This window comes from Lonchura striata, chromosome 1, assembly GCF_046129695.1.
Source record: "Lonchura striata isolate bLonStr1 chromosome 1, bLonStr1.mat, whole genome shotgun sequence".
Lineage (NCBI taxonomy): Eukaryota > Metazoa > Chordata > Aves > Passeriformes > Estrildidae > Lonchura > Lonchura striata.
Window position 1 is genome coordinate 102779949 of NC_134603.1, and position 20043 is coordinate 102799991.

The 20043-nt window shown below is 35.5% G+C and overlaps 1 protein-coding gene across 2 annotated transcripts in view; it reads right to left on the reverse strand.

The window, feature by feature from the left end:
* Positions 1-1165: 1165 nt before the first annotated feature.
* VPS41 (VPS41 subunit of HOPS complex) overlaps positions 1166-20043 on the reverse strand; it is a 108026-nt gene continuing 89148 nt past the window's right edge. For both annotated transcript variants that reach the window (XM_021546648.2, XM_021546640.2), the window contains exons 20-29: positions 19078-19119; positions 18920-18970; positions 17568-17705; positions 14766-14820; positions 13613-13753; positions 11981-12117; positions 5269-5368; positions 4437-4481; positions 2926-3005; positions 1166-1366 (exon numbers count right to left, since the gene is read on the reverse strand). In XM_021546648.2, coding sequence (XP_021402323.1) covers positions 1286-1366; positions 2926-3005; positions 4437-4481; positions 5269-5368; positions 11981-12117; positions 13613-13753; positions 14766-14820; positions 17568-17705; positions 18920-18970; positions 19078-19119 — 870 coding nt within the window. In that variant the 3' untranslated portion in view covers positions 1166-1285. The remainder of the gene's footprint in view (positions 1367-2925; positions 3006-4436; positions 4482-5268; positions 5369-11980; positions 12118-13612; positions 13754-14765; positions 14821-17567; positions 17706-18919; positions 18971-19077; positions 19120-20043) is intronic.

Consider the following 20043-nt stretch of genomic DNA (forward strand, 5'->3'; position numbering starts at 1 on the left):
CCAATTGCCCAGAGGATTTTAAAATAATATTATGAATATACATAAACTATAAACCCAAGTTTCCATAGTAGAAATTATTTTAAGGTGTACTTACATGGAAATAAGATATAGAAGGTATTGTATTAGAGGTACCGCATTTTCCAGTTTTACAGATAGACTGCAGTATATACCATTGTTTTAGACCTTACCATGGTAGTATGTTAACTTGTTCAAACAGTACAATTTGATGGCAAAACAATATATTGTTACTTTCAAACTCAAGTTATTAAAAAGCAGAAAAGTAAGTTGGGAGTTCTCATAACTTTTCTTAAGGAAAAGATGCTTATACTGAATTTAGTCAGTATATATTATAAACAGATTGCATTACTGCGAAGACATTCTCAAAGATCATTTGATTTGGATCAACAAAACAGAATGCAGTTCAAATGAAAAATATTGTTTTATTAATGTCCAATTGACTTATTTAACTCAGCTGTTAAATTGCTAAGGCCATAAGAAACTTCTAGAGATTTTACCTTTGAAAGGTCAGATACATATTTTTCCCTTGCACTTAAATGAAACCATGCACTTCAACCACACATAAAATAAGCGTAAAGGCCTACTGCTAACTTCTAAAAATAAAGTTTCTGGAGGAGTTGAACATGAGAAAAGCTCACTTTAAACTACTGCATTGTGAAGATGAATTGAGAAATTAACCAGTTCCAATGAACTATGAATATGCAACCAAGGCAAACTGCCAGTGTATGGAATTCAGTTAACAAATTTCTTAAGTGAAGATATGAGTTGGCACACAACTTCAAGTTTTGTAGCAATTCCACTGAAAGGAGTCAGACTCCTATGGGTCTCAAGGTAAACAGGTCCCTAATAGACTAAATCAGGACTGAAGTAGTCTGGCAAGCTGAATTAATGGAATTACATTTTTCTTTACAATATCCAACCATAAGCCTGATGTGATTCCAAACTGTAAAGCACATTAACTGACAGCAAACACAAATCTCTAAATTGCGTGGGATTTTCTTCCCATTTTATTTATTTTTTTTTCTGTTCCAGAATGAAATAACAAGCTGAGCAAAGGAACCATGACATATGAGTTGCATAACAAAGACTTGCCAGAGAAAGATCTTCACATTTTCTCATTACCCAAAATATTCAATGAACAGGATAAAATACAGGAACTACTTTTAAATCACAATCAAAATTATATACAGAAATGGAAAATTACAGTGGCTCTGCAAGGCCCTAACAGATTTGGTGTCGCTGACTGACATGGAGAACTAGGGCACTGCTATTTCTTCATCTCCAGGACTGCACTTCCTGGCCCCCTGTGTTTGGCACTGCATATATTGCAGAACTGGACAGAAGATACCTAAATCAAAAAAGAAAACAGGAATCTCTCAGAGAAATGTAGCACATCAGAATGTGTAAAGATAAATGAAAAGTGCTAATGCCCTTCTCAACATTACTGCTCAGTCAGACTGTTCCAAATCAACACAGTCATGGATAGGTGAGGGAAGACAATATAGAAAACCATAGTAAAGCAGGCTGTTCTGATGTCAGAGGGCAGCACAACTCACCACTCACTCCAAGGGTATTACCACCACCTGCCAGAAGAGTAATGTCAAACTTCCTCACAACAAAATGAAAAGTACACAGTGAAAAACAGCACTGATTATCTTCATATACAAAGATGAGAGTAAAGTCACTTGGTCAGCTCCAATAACCACTGGATGCCTTAGTAACAGCTCTGTCTTTGGGTAATGCTGCACAGATTTCCAACAATTGAGATCAGGGCCCAAATACTGTCATTTGACATCAAAGATGTGTTTATCGTTACTCTGTGTTTAGCTCTGTGTGCATTTTGTGCATGCACTGTTTTCATTTCAGTCTGTCACCAATAACCAAATATCAGTAACACGACTGATCACCTAAGGCCACATAATATAGTGTAACAGGAGAAATTTGGCTCTGTTACATGAACACATCCCTGTATTTATACATACTGTCTATGAATATATATAATAGCTATGTAACATTTAAAAATCCCACCTAACCAGTCACCTGCCCCAGAAAATTGAGAATGCTAGACAAATTCTACATTATTGCTCACAATAAAATTTGTGGCAAATATTGAAGAAATATTTACTAATTGTTGTGCTTTCTTGTACAAATCATCTAATACATTCAGCTTTTCCTAACATATTTAGGTATCCATGTTGTACCATATGGCTACAAGCACTGTTTACTTACAGATGAAGTGATTCACTAAAGCTATTTTTTCACTACATGTTAATTTTCAGATATAGATAAAGAATCTTAAAGACTTAAATTTATTTTTCTATGTGATTTTGTTACCATTCGAATGCTTTCGTTCCTATATTTGAACCCTGTTATATCTAGAAGTTATTTTTCCTTTGTATTAATTGAACAAACAAACCAACCCCCCAAACAACTTACAAAGAAAAAAATGTTTTGACCATAAGGATGATTACAAAGATATTTAAATATTTACTCTGAAATGATTGATTTCTGTCTTCCAGGTCAGAATCATTTAATAAGGCTCACTTGAGAAAATATCTTTATTCTCATCTTTGAGTATGCTTAGTTAAAGCTGGAATGAAAAAGAACTAAAAAATTAGACAGACTGTATTCCCTGTATGTCTCAGAGTTGCATTACATATTCAGATTGCAGAAAGTGATAAAATACTGTTCAAATAGCAGTGATTTCTTTCTACATTGGATGAACTTTAGTTGCAGTATCCTTAAACTCCCTTTCCTTGGTCACCTACTACTATGTGGTATCATCACAAGTTATTACTATAATCATGCAATTCCTTATAGACCCATGCCTTTCTCCAGAGCTGACAAAAGAAAATGTGTGACTTTATTTTTGGCAAAGGTGTCAGACATACTAAGCTAATTCCTTACTGTGTTAGATACAGGGAGGCACTCTCTGTGAAACATGTGTCTGCAGTGGAACACTACCACACTGAAGGACTTGGAGGCATCTGGGAAACAGAAAAATAAATTAATTCAACAGGGCAATGAAACAAATAATTTAGTGGCTACAGCAATATATGCTCACATTCTATTATACACAGAGAAACTTCAAGTAACACCTCTCAAAATAATTTCCAAATTATTCTGGCTCATACATAGCAACCATTAAGAGTGACGGTTTCAGGAAATGTGTGCCAGTGATGGAGTTACAAAAAAACTTTTTTCTGTGGCTTAGGAATTTTTAATCTCAAGATATGCTACATGCTAAATTTGGGCAGGGAGAAGAGTAAGCTACCATCAAATAATGCAGCTGCTTTGAAGAAAAGTTAGCAGAAAATTTCTTGCACTAGTGTGAAAAGAACCAGAACACTGAGCACTTCTAGAGCCTATACTGCATGCCATGATCCTGAAATTTGGCAACAAGCTGCCAAGGTACATGATTTGAGTTTTCATTCCCATATGAATATTTAGCCAAATTAGAACTCTAAATATAACATCTACATATCTAAAGAATAACCATCTCACTCACGAGTATCATTCGCATTCTACTTTGGCTCTTTTTTCCTCAACACACATACTTCAAAGCAATAGCTCATTCAACTCTGCCAGATTCTCCTTGTCAGTATATTGCTGCATATGATCCCAGTATAGTTGTTTTTATTTATTTATTTAAGTGAAAAATGGTAGAAACTAGATAAAATTTAAGTGATTCTATCAGGCTATTAACACTTAGAAAACAAACAAATGTCTGCACATATGCTTCGTCTTACATATTCTTGCTTTAACAGGCCATGACAGATAGTCTCTTAGTAAAACTGTTTCTTTTTAAGGCACCCAACAACTACATTGGTATTTCTGGACTACAGTTGTCTTGAAGAATGTGCATCTCTGAAGTAACATCCTGAATTTCTAGTTTCAAAACTAACTTTAGAAGGTTTTAAGATGTTGCAAAAATGCTAATCAGTTTTAAGATATTGCAAATGTGGCACCCATGACAGAAGCCAAGAACTCACCACCATTCAGACAAAAAATACATTCCATAAAATTTTACAGTCTACAAGTTCAGTGTGAATAATCGAACAGAGGTGGACAAGATTTGGTGGCTTAGGTTTGTGGTTCTAATAATCTTTGAGAATATGTATGTTGGTGGAATGAAAAGTTTCCTTGAATTCCATGTATTCAAAACAGAAAACAAGGAAGTTAAAGTTGAATAAGAAAGAATATCTGGGTTTACTGCAACAAAAAATGTTCAGTTAGACTCCACTCCCATGTCAGAATTCAAAAGCAAGCTTTGCATAGGAGATTGAAATTTATACAGCAATCACCGAGAGATATTATACATTTTTACGAATAAAAGCAAAGAGTAGTTCCTCTTAAAATACTACTAAAAAAATTTACAACCTCTTTTTTTTTTTTTTTTTCCTCGAAAAGCATCCTACCTGAAGGAAGTATTGGAGACAGACATGATTCACAGATATTCTCCTCTGAAAAACAAAGGAAAATTAAGCTTTGTTAACAAACTCCATGTTTACTTTTTAATAAATTAAGTATGAACATACTGCTATTACAGAAATGGAGCTTGGTCCTAAAGCATTTACTTAAGATGCCTAATAGAATCTATTAAAAATTGAAGAGCAATACTGAAATAGCATTTCTAATAACAACACAATAAATAAATATTTGATGACAGTAGAACTGCAGAATTGAGGATGTTTAGGATCAGTGCTGAAGAGACAAAAGGCAGACTGAAACAAGGAACATAGGATGGGTAGCTGTATCTCTGCAACATTTTGGAGCAGAAGCTCTGGTACTCTGTCCTGTCAGCTTTTGTCTCTTGCTATTAACACTCAGCTGGTGTGAATTACAGTGCTGCTCACATGCATCATTAGCACCTTGCAAAATATTTTCAACTGTTTCTGACAATCTTCTTGTATCTTTTGCTTTGGTTGCAGATTATTACCATCTGACTGTCCATGTTAACATTAAACAGCATTTTTGCCTTTACAGAGAAACTGCAGGACAAAATACATTACTGGCTATGCAGAGAGTGATCAAGAGAAACAGCTGCATGCTGGGTCTTGTAGTTTTTGAGATACAAATAGTTCCTTTGCGAAGGGGAAAAGCATCATGTATCCTACTACACTCTACAGATAAGGTAAAAAATGTAGGCTTTTGTCCAGTTTCCAAAGCAGACAGCCAGGAGGTATATAAACAGTCTATATAAAATAGTCATTAAAATCTTGAAAGTCATCATGTTTCCTCTGTACCCACCATCCACTAGAACACCCTTCATCTGAGTTCGATGCATTTTCTTCAATAAAGAAAGAGAATCAGCAACGAGTATCTTTTTGCAACCTTCCCGCAGCAAGATCTGTTGGTGCAAAGAACATAAAAGACAGCAGTTGTTTAACAGATGGGCATATCAACGATATTGACAAGTCACCATTCTGTTTTTGCTGCCAAAGTGAGTGCAAGAAATGTTTAAAACTTTTCAAGGTATTATAAAGGAGGCAAAGGAGGAACCTTGTGTTGCCATCACCTCTATCTAAATGAAAAGCCCCCCAAAAAACCCCAAAACCCCACAAAACAAAATCAAACATCAAGAAATAGTATTATCATAAGTATGAATGTCTTTCTATGAGATGGTGTTAACAAATTACAACAGAGAGGAACTTATACAGTGCCCTTCAGAATTAATTCCCAAACCATTTCAATATTCTTCTTCCTGTATCTTTTTTGTCTTCTTCAGAAAAGGTACTTGATAATCGTAAGACATTCATAAACACTGCAATTCAAAATATATTTTGTTCACACATATATCCTGCTGAGAAGTCATTTAATAAGCAGTACTAAATGTCCATGCAACTAACAAAAGGTCCCTAGTTCATTCCTCTTCAGCAAAAGTCTCAGCTCCCTTTTGACTTATTTGGTATTTTTCATTAGCTCAACCTATCATTGCCTGAAATGGTTTTGAAACACAGAAAAAGCAAGGGCATAACAATTACACAGAAACTTATTTCAAAATACTTAATGCAGCAAGTATGGAAAGATGACAAACCCCATTAAGTACTTTGGAATTTTTTCTTCCTCCTCCCAAACTAATGTTTGGAAATTTGTTTTCCAAGACAACAATTCCTTTGAAAACTGCTTTCCAAAGATACTCACAGTCAATTATTATGTGACCAACCCTACCAAAAGATGGGTATAAAGAAGCAATGTTATTCCTTTCTTCTGATCATTTGTATTACAGGAGCATTCTAAGACAGTGCAAAATACAGCTAATGCAAATACCTAAGAATAAATACAATAATGGATTTTACAGCCAGATGGACACTGTCCAAAACTCTACCTTTTCATATACACATTCTGAAGTAATAAGGACATACTTTTAAGAATGATAAGCAGATAAGATTGCAAATCTGAAGTACATTAAAAAAAATTAACACTGAGTAACGCTGTGAGTATTTCAAATTGGGCATATCAACAGGTATATCACACTTTTCCATTTTTGGAAACATTGAGCTATAAAACATTTCAGAGCACCAGCAACTAAATGCATATTTACAGGGCAAGCACTTAGAAAATGAATCATTTTTATCTGTTGATAATCTCAGGAACAATCTGGCTATGTTTTTCTCTTGCCAACTTTATCCAAAGGCAACAAAGAATGTAAAATTTTGTTCTAAATAAAGAAAAATGTTGCTAGGTTTGAAAAAAATACAAGAAACTTTTAGCAAGGACAACTGAATGAGACTGTGTCTAGTCCAACTCCCAGCCCTACAGAGAACAGCACCAAGAATCATACCAAGTGCCTCTGAACATTGTCTAAATGTTTCTTGAACTCTGACAACTTTGGTGCTGTGACCATCTTAAATGAAAGAAGCAGAACAAAGATACAATGGGAATATGGAACTGTGTCCTAGCATTTCTTAATTAAAATACAGTGTGCTAATAGAAAAAATTCATTAAAAAGAAAGAAGAATGATGAGGGAAACAATAGACATCACTAGCTCACTGGAAAACCTCAATCCTGTTTGATGCCTTAAAACCCAGGAGTAACAGAAATATCTGATAAAACATGTATTTTAAGAAATACGCACTTTCTCCCATTATTTAAACAGCATTGAGATCTTTCCATACCACATTTAATGACTGTCAGACCTTATTTTGCTAGAAATGGAATACAATAAGTAGCCATTATTATATAAAAGGAAAAATCACAATGCAGAATGCAAAATGTCTATTCTCATGGTAAAAAAATTCTCAACACTTCTGTAGAAATTTATTGGAAGACCTCAAAAATGGATAATTTAAGAGTTACAGAAAGCAAAGGAAAGGGAATTTGAGTCAAGAGAGGGGGAGCTTCATTAAAGGGGAGAGAAATAGGTAACTGTGGACCCTAAGGTTAAGTTGAACTAGTTAAAACTGACAATGGGCATAAATCTGTGATCTTGGAAACCACTTTCCAAAAAGAAACAGAACTGAGGGTGAAACTGAATTTTATTTATCCTTTAAAGGCATGTAATTGTGAACAAAAGCATGCACCTACAGAAATAAGTTTTAGGCAGAAATAATGCATTTCATGAAATTAATGAAAACTGATAAAACCAAAACTGTTATAGCAAAAATGTTTGTTTTCTGGCTACATTAGGGAAGATAATAAACTATTCTATTTGATTAAAACAGCCTTGACTTACATTGGTAAATCAAGCCTAACATTATCTTTAAAGAAAAGCACTGCAGTATGGAGTTAATTTGAAAGGGTTACTCAAAACTATTGGAATTAATTCAGGCCTCAATTCAGCTTAACCCACAAAAAGGTCCAAGTTTCTCAAATTCTTTCAGACAGCATCACTGCCACAATTAAAACCACATAATTTTTAGTCTTTACAACCAAAAGGCACATGTCCCCCTGTGCAAGCTGCCACCTACCCTCTAATGCCTCCAAGGTGTCTCAACAGCATTTTTAGTTATGTTCAGGAACATAACCTAACAATTTTTCCAGGTGATGTTTCAAGCAGCATTCATTGGATTATCACTGGGTTCTGCTTGTTCATAAATTCTGTTATGAATGGATAGATGTGAATTCTGTGAATGGATCAATGTCTGCTACCCATCAGAGTTACTGCAGGTTCAAAGTGCAAACTTAGTAAGTCAATGTTTGAGTAAAATGGCTAAACCACAAAATCTCTATGTACTACATCTAAACAAATTGCTTCTGTATTTTAAAGCTAGGAGAAAAGAAGTCTTAGAATACCAAAATCTTTCAAGGATTTATTCTAAGAAATTACACAGAAAGGGTGAAAAATGAAGCATTTCTTTCTAAAACAAGGGAGGTATTTAAGCCTCTTCCAATACCACAAGTAATTCCTACATTTCATTCAGATACAAACCAAAGCTGAAAAGACACCTATTTTATACATTTGGAAAGCACAACAGGCTTATAATTAACTCACAAGTCTACAAATAAGGAGATTTTACTATCAGACTTTTTTGGGAGATGTGTGATAAAATGCTTTAGAAACCTAGAGAATGGTGACTCATTTACATGTAAAAAAAGCACTAGGAATGTGTAATTTCTAATAAGTAGGCAGTTTTTTCTTTAAGATAACCTGTCTAATTTATCTACAAATTTATGACAGCAACATAGTAGATCTCAGAAGCAATATAAAAGCTTCAGACTACACTTTATTTGTTAAATGCTCCTATTAAAATTCAAAGAACTATAACTTTGTCCTTGTCTCCATAACCTTTTTGCTTGTGATATGTTATTGTATATACACTAAAATCAGCATTCAGCAATAAATAAACTTTCATCATTACAATCAGGGTCATTTGATTAGGTACTATGGTTTTAATACATTAACTCAAGCAATGTCAAAGATAAAACCAAAACAAATTATCTGCATGGGTAAAAAAACCAAAAAAAATCACTTCAAGGTTTAATCCCAATTCAAAAAAACACTTATTTTCCTGCTTAAGGGAATAGTTCAAAGTGTGCTTAGTTTTAAGCTCATGGCAGAATTGCAGAATAAAGTCATACATGATCTATGTTTTATTTTTGCCCATAACAATATCTAATTCTGTTTTTAGTGCTATGCTTGGTTGGTTGGTAGTGACCATATTTCAAAGGTTAACCACAAAGCAGAGGTGAGCTTAGAGTAGCATATAGAGCAGTGGCAGCATTTAATCTAGTGAATGGCAATTTTTTAATGTGAAGCCATCAGCCTACAATCTGCCAAAATTATTAAAAATTATTCAAGGAAAAGTCCTTATTAAAAAAAAATACAACAAAATTTGATTTGCATTAGTTCACTTTCTTGTTGGATTCTCTAATGCACACTGTGAGTCACACATACTTTGGTAGCCACTCAGTTTGATTTACTTGGTTTTGCTGGGATGGAAAGGACTGTTCTCAAAAAGACAAAGTCTGTCAAAGGCACTGCTTTTAACTCCTACCCATATTTCACATCACACCTAAGTAAAGTTTACTGGTACGGAAACTCAAAAGCATAATACGGAATTTGCATTTGCATGCTTACATAGGTATGAAACAATCTTATCAGGGCTTGAAAAAGGAGCCCACAATTAAACAATGTAATGGCACAGCAGTAACATCTTTTGGGAAGCTATCATTACGAAAAGACCAGCATCATTTTTGTGTTAGGCAGTGACTTGCAAGTCAAGCAGCAGGTTCTCTTTCCACCTGCGCTCCTCCTTCGTGGATCCTAGCACAAGATTCTTTTTGCCTCTGAAAATGAGAATAATAAAACTTACATGCATATAAAGCTCAAGATCCAAAAAAATGAAGATATAGAAAATCCAGTGAAATTTGTATTTCTGAGTGTGTTCAAAATGTCTGGTATGCTTCTTGCTACACATCAAGAGGTTTCTACCAAAAGCCAGAGTTGTGCCAGGCCAAAATAAAGGCCAGTGACTTCTCAGCATGAACCTACACAACATGTGCAGAGGTATGACCAGACATCATACAAACACACTGAAGACTGGCTTTAAAACAGCTAATGAGGCAGCAATAACAAAAACAGTCCTTCTATAAAATTTGAGTCCCTCTATAAAATTGGCTGCTTTGGTGAGCAATAAGAGCTCTAAATTTCAATGTAGATATACCATCTGTTCATAAACAGTGCATTTCATGTTGCCAATACCACTTAAAGAACAGACTTATTTTAAACTATAACTTACATTTTTCTAATGAAATATTGCCTTTTTGGGGGCTATACTTTTTACTATCAGACAAGAAAGCCAAGCACAAATTACAATAAGCTTCTCTAATTTCTATTATCCCTATGAAATCTAAATTTCAGCCCTAGAGCTATCCAACTCTACTTCAAAATCAATTAATTTGAAATCCACAAATCATTTCAATGCTAACATTAAATCATTTTAGATATCATTCTCAAGATTAAATACATGCTTTTAATCCAAAAGTAATTGTGTTTAAAGGTATTTATAGAAAAAATTGTATTTCCATCCCCAAAATATGACCATATTGATGTCATCAGCTTTGTCTGAAGCTACACAATGTACTCTGTATATATATAAAGCTGAAGCTATGCTTACAGCACTTTCTCAGTCTGCCTGCAAACACAACAATTATTACGTTTTGAGTTCATGAGAATGCAGGAATAGGAGGATCAATGGTGATACTGACAGCAGCAAGAATAACATGCAACTGTTGAATATTTAGCTAGTATCATTTTGGAAGGATAGTAGCTTTGGACTTCACCTGATGAAGTCAAAACATGAAGTAATGTTAAAACATGCATTATATGCAACATGTATCTATTTACAAGTGTCAGGAGATGAAGAAATGTAAAATGCTTCTTTGAAATAGCCAAAGTCATAATCTGAAGTTCACATTTTAAAAAATAATGGAAAAGCCTTAGAAAGGCTTAAACCCTGCCCTGAAGTGAGATATGGGTTTTTGCTGGCCTAGCAAGATACCAGCCATGACCTTAATGTAACCCTTGAGTCTATCCATTAGCTCAGAATGTTAAAAGATGAAGAGCAGATGGGGAACAAATATTTGAGGCTCAGAAAATTAGAGTTTCAGCTGCCTACTGAGCTACGTTTTCTTGGACTCTGCATAGTCACACTGGAGGCATCTGTATCTTTCAGTAGAGTAATGCAGAACACCATACAGAGAATTCAAGTTTGGGACTCCTTTTGCAGCAGGGAGATTTAAAATATGCAATGCAACACACTCTGCTGGCTACTTACAGGGAACATGGAAAATTATGCTTCTTGTAAGTTCTTACAAAATATGTGTCAGAACCAATCATGCAGGGGACTGCACATACCTGTATAATTATGCTGGGGAAAGAACTTCCATAATCCAGTTAACAGTCAATTTTTTAAAAAATGCATAAACAGCAACACAGGCACAAAATATTCTGAGTTGGAAGCAGTACTGAGTCCAACTCTAAAGTGAATGGTCCATAATACAGGAATTGAACCTACAACCTCGGCATTATTAGAATAATGCTTCAACCAACTGATTCTGCATCATTCACATGAATTTGATTTTAAAAGTTCATCTTCCTTCAGTTAGTATGACACTTAATATATGGCTCTAACACCTGATGAATGTTTCAGTGAGGGCATGTTGCATTCTGCCTCCATTCTGCCTCTGCATTCATATGAAATAGAATGAGAAGTACTGGTCATGAAACTTTCCAATACTGGACAGCTGGGCAGTGTAAATAGGCTGAATCACTCAAGATGCTTCCAGTTCTACTTACGCACCAGGCTTATGACAGTATGGAAGACATTGAGAAGGGCTAGAAGCCATCAAAAAATCTTGGCAAATTTCCACTATTTCTATCATAGTTTTGTATTGACCCACAGTGTCCATGACCAATGACTGAACAAATCACGATAGCAATTTCTTGTGCTGTTAATTGACAAAGACTGTTTTCTGTCTCCCTGAAAATTAGTATCCCATGAAGAATGCAACATCTACCTGCAAGTTGTAGTCCTGAAGAATTTTCACTAGTGAGTCTCTCAAATTAGGAATCTCCATGCCTTCCTTAATGCGGTGGATCAAAAGAATAGGATCGACATGGGTTCCAATATTGTTCAACAAACCAGTAATAAAAGCTGTGAAAACCAAGAGACAAAGAAATTAAGAAAAACAATCCAGCAAAATAGCTGTTAAAGGATACTTTGGTGACAAGCTACTTGACAGTTCTCTACTAAGTGAAAACACTAAGTCGCTTGTACAATCTTTGTATGTTTCTTGCAGCTGTATTTACTTGAATACAAGCCTTTGGGAAGGTGAGGAAGATACAGTCTGGCAACTTACAGAACTTCTAGTGTATTCAGCAAAGTGGTAACTGAGTCTCCAGCACAAACTCACAAGTAAATAATGCATTTTGATTCAGTAAAGAGAGCACTCAAACAAATAGTTTTAACTACTAATAACTACTTTATGTGGTAATTCCATTCCCAGTTCCAGGGTTTAAAAACAAACTTTCAAGCACCTAGCCTGATTTCAGTGTGTTTCTAAACATTGGTGAGAGTGACATAATTCTTTTGCTCTTTGAAGAGCATCTGGCTAAAAAACCCACTAGAATGATGACTCAATGCTGTGTGTTTTCTTCAACCCCCACAACTAAGGAATATCAGAGCTGCTCTGCTTATAGGCAGAAACTGCTACATAGAGTTACTGAGAGAATTCTGTATGCTTTGAATTCCTTTTGCTCTAAAGATATCACTGACTGTAGCATCACTTTGAGTGATGCATTCAAGTATGTGTAATTTGAGAATGCCATTCTTCTTGAAGTTTAACAGATTCTGGTCACTTCTTCCTTTCAAAATTAGCAACCAAGGGATGAAAAGATACATATTCTGACACTAATTCTACAAGACTCTCAATTCCCCAGAAAATAGGGGGATAATAGAAAATAATACCAAGAGACTTTACAGTCTTGATTTAAAGCCCCAGAAGAGGATGCAAAAACTAATAGAAGATAGTTAAGAAAAAAACTAATAGAGTAGGTAGTTAAGAAAATTCTGTTTTCTTAGTAATTTGAACTTCCTCAAATCTGCCTCCTTGACAACATTGATACTTATGTTTCTGAGTCCATCTAACCCTTTAACTAGAAGCAGCTATTAATATAATTGAATGAAAGGCAAAATGTACTCATTATAACCAATCTTACCTTTGTAACACAGAAAGAAAATAAATTAGTTTTTTTTTACTGAGGGAAGAAAGGTATAGGCTTTTCATGTTCAGAATCTTGAAGGGAAGCAAATAACATACAAAATACTCATCAAACCTGCAGAATGTGTTTTGAGGCTGTCTAAAAATAAAGTCTCATTCTGCTAAATTAAAAGCACTACTGTCCCCTTGATTTGTCATTAAGGAGAGAATTATGCAGAGCTTATTCAATGTTAAGCCTCCAAGTAGTCATTGTGTATCATACCCTCACACTGCCTTACTGCACATTTTTATGCACACTAGGACAGAACAAACTATAACACCTCCCTGACCACACAAAAACACCTTCTGTAACATACATGTGAATAATTCAATCCTTTATTTGCAAAAGCATTCTACGCATGCAAGCTTCCCAGAAACAGTCCCACTTACGTGGCTTGTCAATAGAATATAAAATGAGATCTTCCCAAAGTTCTCCATCATCTTGTTCCTTGGCAAATTCAATAGCTTTATCTACATCTTGCAATTCTTCCATTATCATCTTCAAGGCACTGCGACTATTACCCATTCTGCCTGGAAGTAAAAATAAGAGACTATAAATGCTAATTGCTCATCAGTGTTCAGTGCTCATTCAATAAGAATTTTGTAAGTGTGAAGTTGACTCAAACTAATTCAACTAAGACCAAGTCTAGTCAATTCAGATGTAGGAATGCAAATCAGTATAATATGAACCAGTGCTTGGAGCAGGTTGCTGGATTGGGACATGGAGGATTTGTCAAAGATGTGTTAGGTCATATTTGGGGTTCTGAACTTCAGCAACATCTAACATGAGGGGCAGTGTGTGTATGTGTACAAATGTAAATTATAACATGAAATACCATCTTCAAGGGCCCACATGAGCCTTCTTAATTTGCGGTAAATATAGCACAGCTTACACCCATGAAAAATAAGAGAAAACAGGAGGAGGAAGCAGAAATTATGAACTATTTTTAAAATAAAATCATTAGTAAATCCTACTCTCCACTGGACTGAAATGGTCCACAAAATATTCTTTTTACTGAACCAGAGATTGTTTAAAACATGTTTACTATTCTGTTCATGACTAATACATAAACATATACATAAGTCTTCCAATGCTTCTCATTCAGAGGTAGATTTCTTGGCCAGCTGAAGGAGTTAATTTACAACTAATTTTATGGGAAAAAAAAGATAGCAATATAAGCAAATCTTTCATCTCAGCAAAAAATAATACTAAGCTCCTGAGATGTATTCAGAATAAAACATTTGTTTAATTTCTCCTCTCTTTTCAAAACGAACAGTATTATTAATCTCTTGGAGATTGCATCAGAAATACCTCCCCACTCAACTTACTCCCTATAACCTCTGTAACACTTCCAGAACTTCAGAAGAACACCAAATGAAAAACATAGTAACACAATATATTAAGACGTCATATTGATCCAGTGCTTTATTTTCTAAATTGTGTTATTTGGTTTAGATATTAGATAACATATCTTCACATTATAAACTTTATTACAAGTTTAAAAGTGTTATAATTGATCACAGTGATTTATTCGTTACTTACTTAGAAGATAGACTGTCTCTTCTACAAAGTTTCTCTGCTGGCAGATCTCAAGAGCCTTGAATGTAAGGGAAGAGAAGAGAGAAGAGAATACAAGGAAACCATGCAACATGAAATATTATTGATCATAAATGCTGCAAGAAGCTTGAAGTGATTTTTTTCATGAAGTTACATTATTCATTTTGACAGGAATGCGGCTCCCTTAATAAGCACTGCCAAGTCCTCTTATCCTAATTAAGAAGAGAAACTCTATGACTTCCATGACTCTCTTTAAAATTCTGAGACTGAATAAATCTGGGGACAGAACAGGTATTTCAGTCTGGACTACATCAATATCTGACTTTAATTCTACCGGCAACATCTTTATTCTGCCTCCAAAAGTTGGTTAATACAAAACATTAGTAACACAAGACTGAAAATCTCCTCAGGGTAACCAGAATGGTTTCAGGAGAGAGAGTGCCCTTCAAATTGTGTACCAAGAAGACAATACAAAATAACAAATATGAAAGAATATGGAGGAAGCATTTCTCATAAATTTGATTTAAAGACCTGAGGGCCAAGTATCTTTATCAGCTACAGAATCTGCATGCAGCTGGAAATCACCACAATTATAAAAACTACCAAACTGATTACCAATGGGTTTGTAGTAACAGGAAATCAGCAGGGCTGGTACGCCATAAACAATGCAATGAATGTTTCCATGAATTTGGAAACAGAAAGCAAACTCAAGATTCATAACATTCCTGTAAAGACAACTGTTCACCAACCTTCACACTTTGAAATAAAAATTTTAAATACATAAAGTATAGCTACAATCAAAGAAGAGGTAGGAATTAACGTTTCCTTCCAATTCTCATTATTTCAGAAGGGTTACTGTAAGGATCAGAGGTATGGACAACAAACTTTGGGCTAGAGGTAAGTGAATTACCAAGTAGATACTTCAGGTGAATGGAGGTATGAATAATACTAATAAGCTATATACATAGCTGACAGCCCTCTTTTTCCTCTCCACTTAAAAGGTAAACTACAAAGCACCAGGTATTCAGTAGTTCTAGATACTGCCATTTCCTGACTGTCATGCTCCCTCTAGAGGAAAATAGGGAACATTCCTACTTCTCTTCCAGCTCATTTTCAAAACGCTTGCTAAACTGCACTTGACTAAAAGAGAGAGAGGAGCAAAATTGTGCTCTAGAGAGCACAAATTGTTTCTTCTTGATGAGTTTATAATTTCATTAGGGCAATAATAAGAGTGGATTTTTTCAAACAGAAATTGCTTTTTGCAGTTTATACACTGTGTTGGAACTTGCTTAACAGAAACTGAAATTAGCGGTAACTGGGAAATTCTTAGTCCCCTCTTCAATTTCTTAGAACAAGGATCTGTATGTCATAAGAAGTGTTATGTATGGTAAGAAGTATAATTACAGAATTAATAGTATCTTTTCATCTCTTCCTTAGCTTGTTACAGAAAGATGTTAAAATTTTAACATTAAAGTTAGAATTATACATTTTTTCTGACATTCTTCTCTCTTGACTTTGGTGATTATTGCACCACACCTTCCAAAAGCTGATGATATGGTCTCTCACCTATTCTTGCTCATAGCCCATATCTTCAGCAAAGCAGTGCCAGCAATGAACATCAGTTTCACACAGCAATTTTCTGCACCACCTGCCACTAAAGATAGGAGGCTGGATGCGCAATAACTAAAATTAATTTGCCTCAAAACTAAAAAAAAAATGCAGGTAAGGTTTTATACATAAAACCATGATCACATGAGTAATACATAAGACAGAAACTAAGAATCAGAAAGTTAAAAAGAAGTAAACCAATATTGTAGATGAAAGTTTCTGGCTGGAAGCCTCTCAGGCAAACTATTTTCAGGTAATGGTTTCAACAAGTCCCAATTCTCTAATCCCAAGACCGTATTTTCCACTAGACAAAACCATGCAAAACAAGAGAGGTACCAGGAACAGTACTGGTTTTCTTGAGAATGTTAACCATGTAAAATACAAAATTCAATATTACACTCAAAAACTACTCCACTGTGTTGTCACAATGGCTGCATATGGATAGGCACCCTTTCACAAAGTCTGCTTTGATCAGCTATTAACAGCAACAAATACAGATAATATAATACTGAGCCATCTAAACTGGAAAACTTAGAATTTCCATTTGTTTTGCATTCATTCAAGCAGGGGAAACAACTCAAGATTGGCCTTACCTTTATGCATTTTGTATTTTGACAAGAAAGAGCAAGGAAGGAAAATAGAAAAAAATATAAAAATATTAGAAGATGGAAACCTGGTACTCTGTAAAACCCCAAGTGTATTAGGCAAAGTACAAAGACAAAATACTTTTAGCCCTGTTAGTTCAGTGATGTATATTGTGTATATTGTTCATCAGAAACTTATGGCCTTACAATAAAAAGATAGAATAACTACAGTTACAGCTGGTTTTTCAAGATCTAACATAAACAGCTCCTAGATTTGGCAAAATGATTGTCAATTTCTTGAACTCATAACCTACTGTTCAGTCAGACTAAGCACTTATGAGTAGATACGTTGTAGTTAGAACTGTAGTCAGAACTTTTGCATTAAAAATACCCATCAATTCCTGCCCTGAGAGCTGAGAGAGGAAAGTCTCAGGTGTCATCAGCTCTGCAAACCAAACTGCAGGTGATGGTCACAAACTCAAAGGATCCCTCATATTGGCAGTAGAGGGCAGTACCAGACACGGCTTGAAATTCACAAGACTACGAGCTATACAGACCAGGACCTTGATAAAAATCAAGGATTTTTGGGGCTTACCTTCTCCAGTGGGCAATGTGTGCTGTCTCTGAGAAATGGAAGTAAGTTTGGTCGATCATATTCAGCATAAAGGCTGATCTGTTTCTCATGATATCGTTGGCCTTTATGGTGGTCTCTTTTGAAAAGCTTGTGTAAATACTAGGAATCAAAAAAGAATTAGAATTCAAACTCACTTATCCAATATTATTAATGGAATAATAGAAACTCCTGAGTTGGAAGGGAATCACATAATAATAACAGCCCCAGGAACCACACCATGTTCCTGATAGTATTGTTGAAATGCTTCTTGAACTCAGATAGGCTTGATGCTGTGACCACTTCCCCAGAGTAGAAGCCTTCCAGTGCCCAGCCACTCTAGTGGGCGAAGCTTTTCCTACTATCTAACCTAAACCTCCCCTGACACAGTTTCATGCTGTTCCCTTGGGTCCTGTCACAGGTCATCAGGGAAGAGATTAGTGCCTGCTGATGCTTCCCTTGTGAAGAAGGTGTAAATTGCTACAAGGATTCCTCTCAGTCTCTTCTTCTCCAGGCTGAACAAAACCAAGTGACCTCAGCTGCTCTTTGTATGGCTTCCCCTCTAGACCATTCACTATCTTAGTTGCCTTCCTCTGTGTACATCCCTTCTGTAAACTGACAGTCTGTCAGTTGCCTTTGCAAGGCTCCTGGGCTGTGGACCGCATTTTTCATGTATCTGCTTCCATAATCAGATCTCTAGCCCATAAATCATCTCTTTACCAGATGAACACCTGAGCCCTATCTGTAACCAGCAGCAAGTTAAACTTCCCTCTCTAATACAGCCCAAATCCACAGTCACATATTATGCACTCCACTGACAGGATGTTCAAACCAAAGAGGAGCTTTTAGAATAGCAGTGTGAAGCCAGAGCGTTACAGTGCTACTGTAATTCTGTAAAAACAAGAACAATTTAACAGTGTATGGAGGTTACAGCTGCAGGAAAACAAACAATTCACTTTCTCAATGGATCAGCAAAATGTATTTTACAGCTGCACCCACCAACCAATCCCATTTTTGGGAGGGAAAAAGGAGGAATAAAAGCAAGAAGTAATTGACCAGAAAAGACAAGTGCCTACAATGCTATAAGGAGATGTTAATAAACCTGTATTATGTTATCAAATTATCACAGGTACACACTTTAAGATCATTTAACTACAGTGAAGATGCTATGGCCATGCTAAATAGGAAATAGGCGGAAGTAGCTACTTTGTCTCTCATCATTAATGACATTTTAGTGTCAGGTGCACTCTGACAAGATAAACACATCTGTAAAAGGTATGTCCAGCCAAGATTTTATGTAGCTCAACTTGAAATCAACAGAATACAGGAATACTTACCACATGCTGTAACTCAGGCCTGTTTTCTAATTCTTCAACAACTCTGTCAATCTGAAACAAAACAAATCTGTGATAAACATCACATTTGCAAGACTGGAAAAAGGACAGGTAATAAAAGCTAGCATTGGACTGCCATGCCATGAACTTGTTATACTCACAGAAATTTTATCCTCATTATCCAAAAGCATGTCTACTGCTTTCTACAACAGAGAAAGAGAATTCAAGTAGGTAACAGGTACACATATTTTCTTACACTCTATATAGTATTATGCTTATTCACTGATGGGTGCCAGATGGACAGACCCACTCTTTTCAGCAACAGAAATTCAGAGAGCAATTTACATAACACCCACATATCCTGACAGCACAGCATCAGAGTATTCCTCCAGCATACTTCTCCTAAGTTCCCTCACTAATATCAGTACGTGCTGTGCACCTACACTGCAGGCAAAGTATGCCCACTGGATCACCATCAGTTACAAAAAGACACTGCCAAACGATGTAAAAATACCATTTGCTCCATCTCAAAAGGGAACTGTAGGGTGATGACTATGTAAGAAACATACAATTCAATCTGCCTCACAACTGGATTCCTCCAAACTACCTGCAGACCAATACCATTAATCAAGCAGACCAGGACCATGTAAGCCAAGTGGCCACCAGGATTCAGGTTCTGCTTCCTCTTTCAAGAGCAAACTTTTGGTTCACTTTCAAAATATACCAAACCACAGATTCCAGATATGACTTATTCTATTGGATTAAAAAATATATATACTTTTTTTTTCTCCATGTAGTTTAGAATGGGCATACTAAAGACAATCACCAATAGCAGAGATCCATGTTTTAGCTACAGTGCTTAAACAACTATTGCACAGAAAAAAAGAGATCTACTTGGTTATCTTCCCAGTGATCACACCAAAATTAATTTGCTCAGGTTTTACAGCCAGCTGGAAAGAAAGAAGATAGAACTCAGCATGGAATAAACACTTCCTGATTTTTGGAATTTAGGTTAATAACCTTGTAAACTTTCAGAAGCAGAATAATTTTCTGTGGTGGAAGGAAAATGGCAAGTACATTTAATATATGCCTAAAAAAATTCACTATCTCCTTTCTTTGGCTTATTA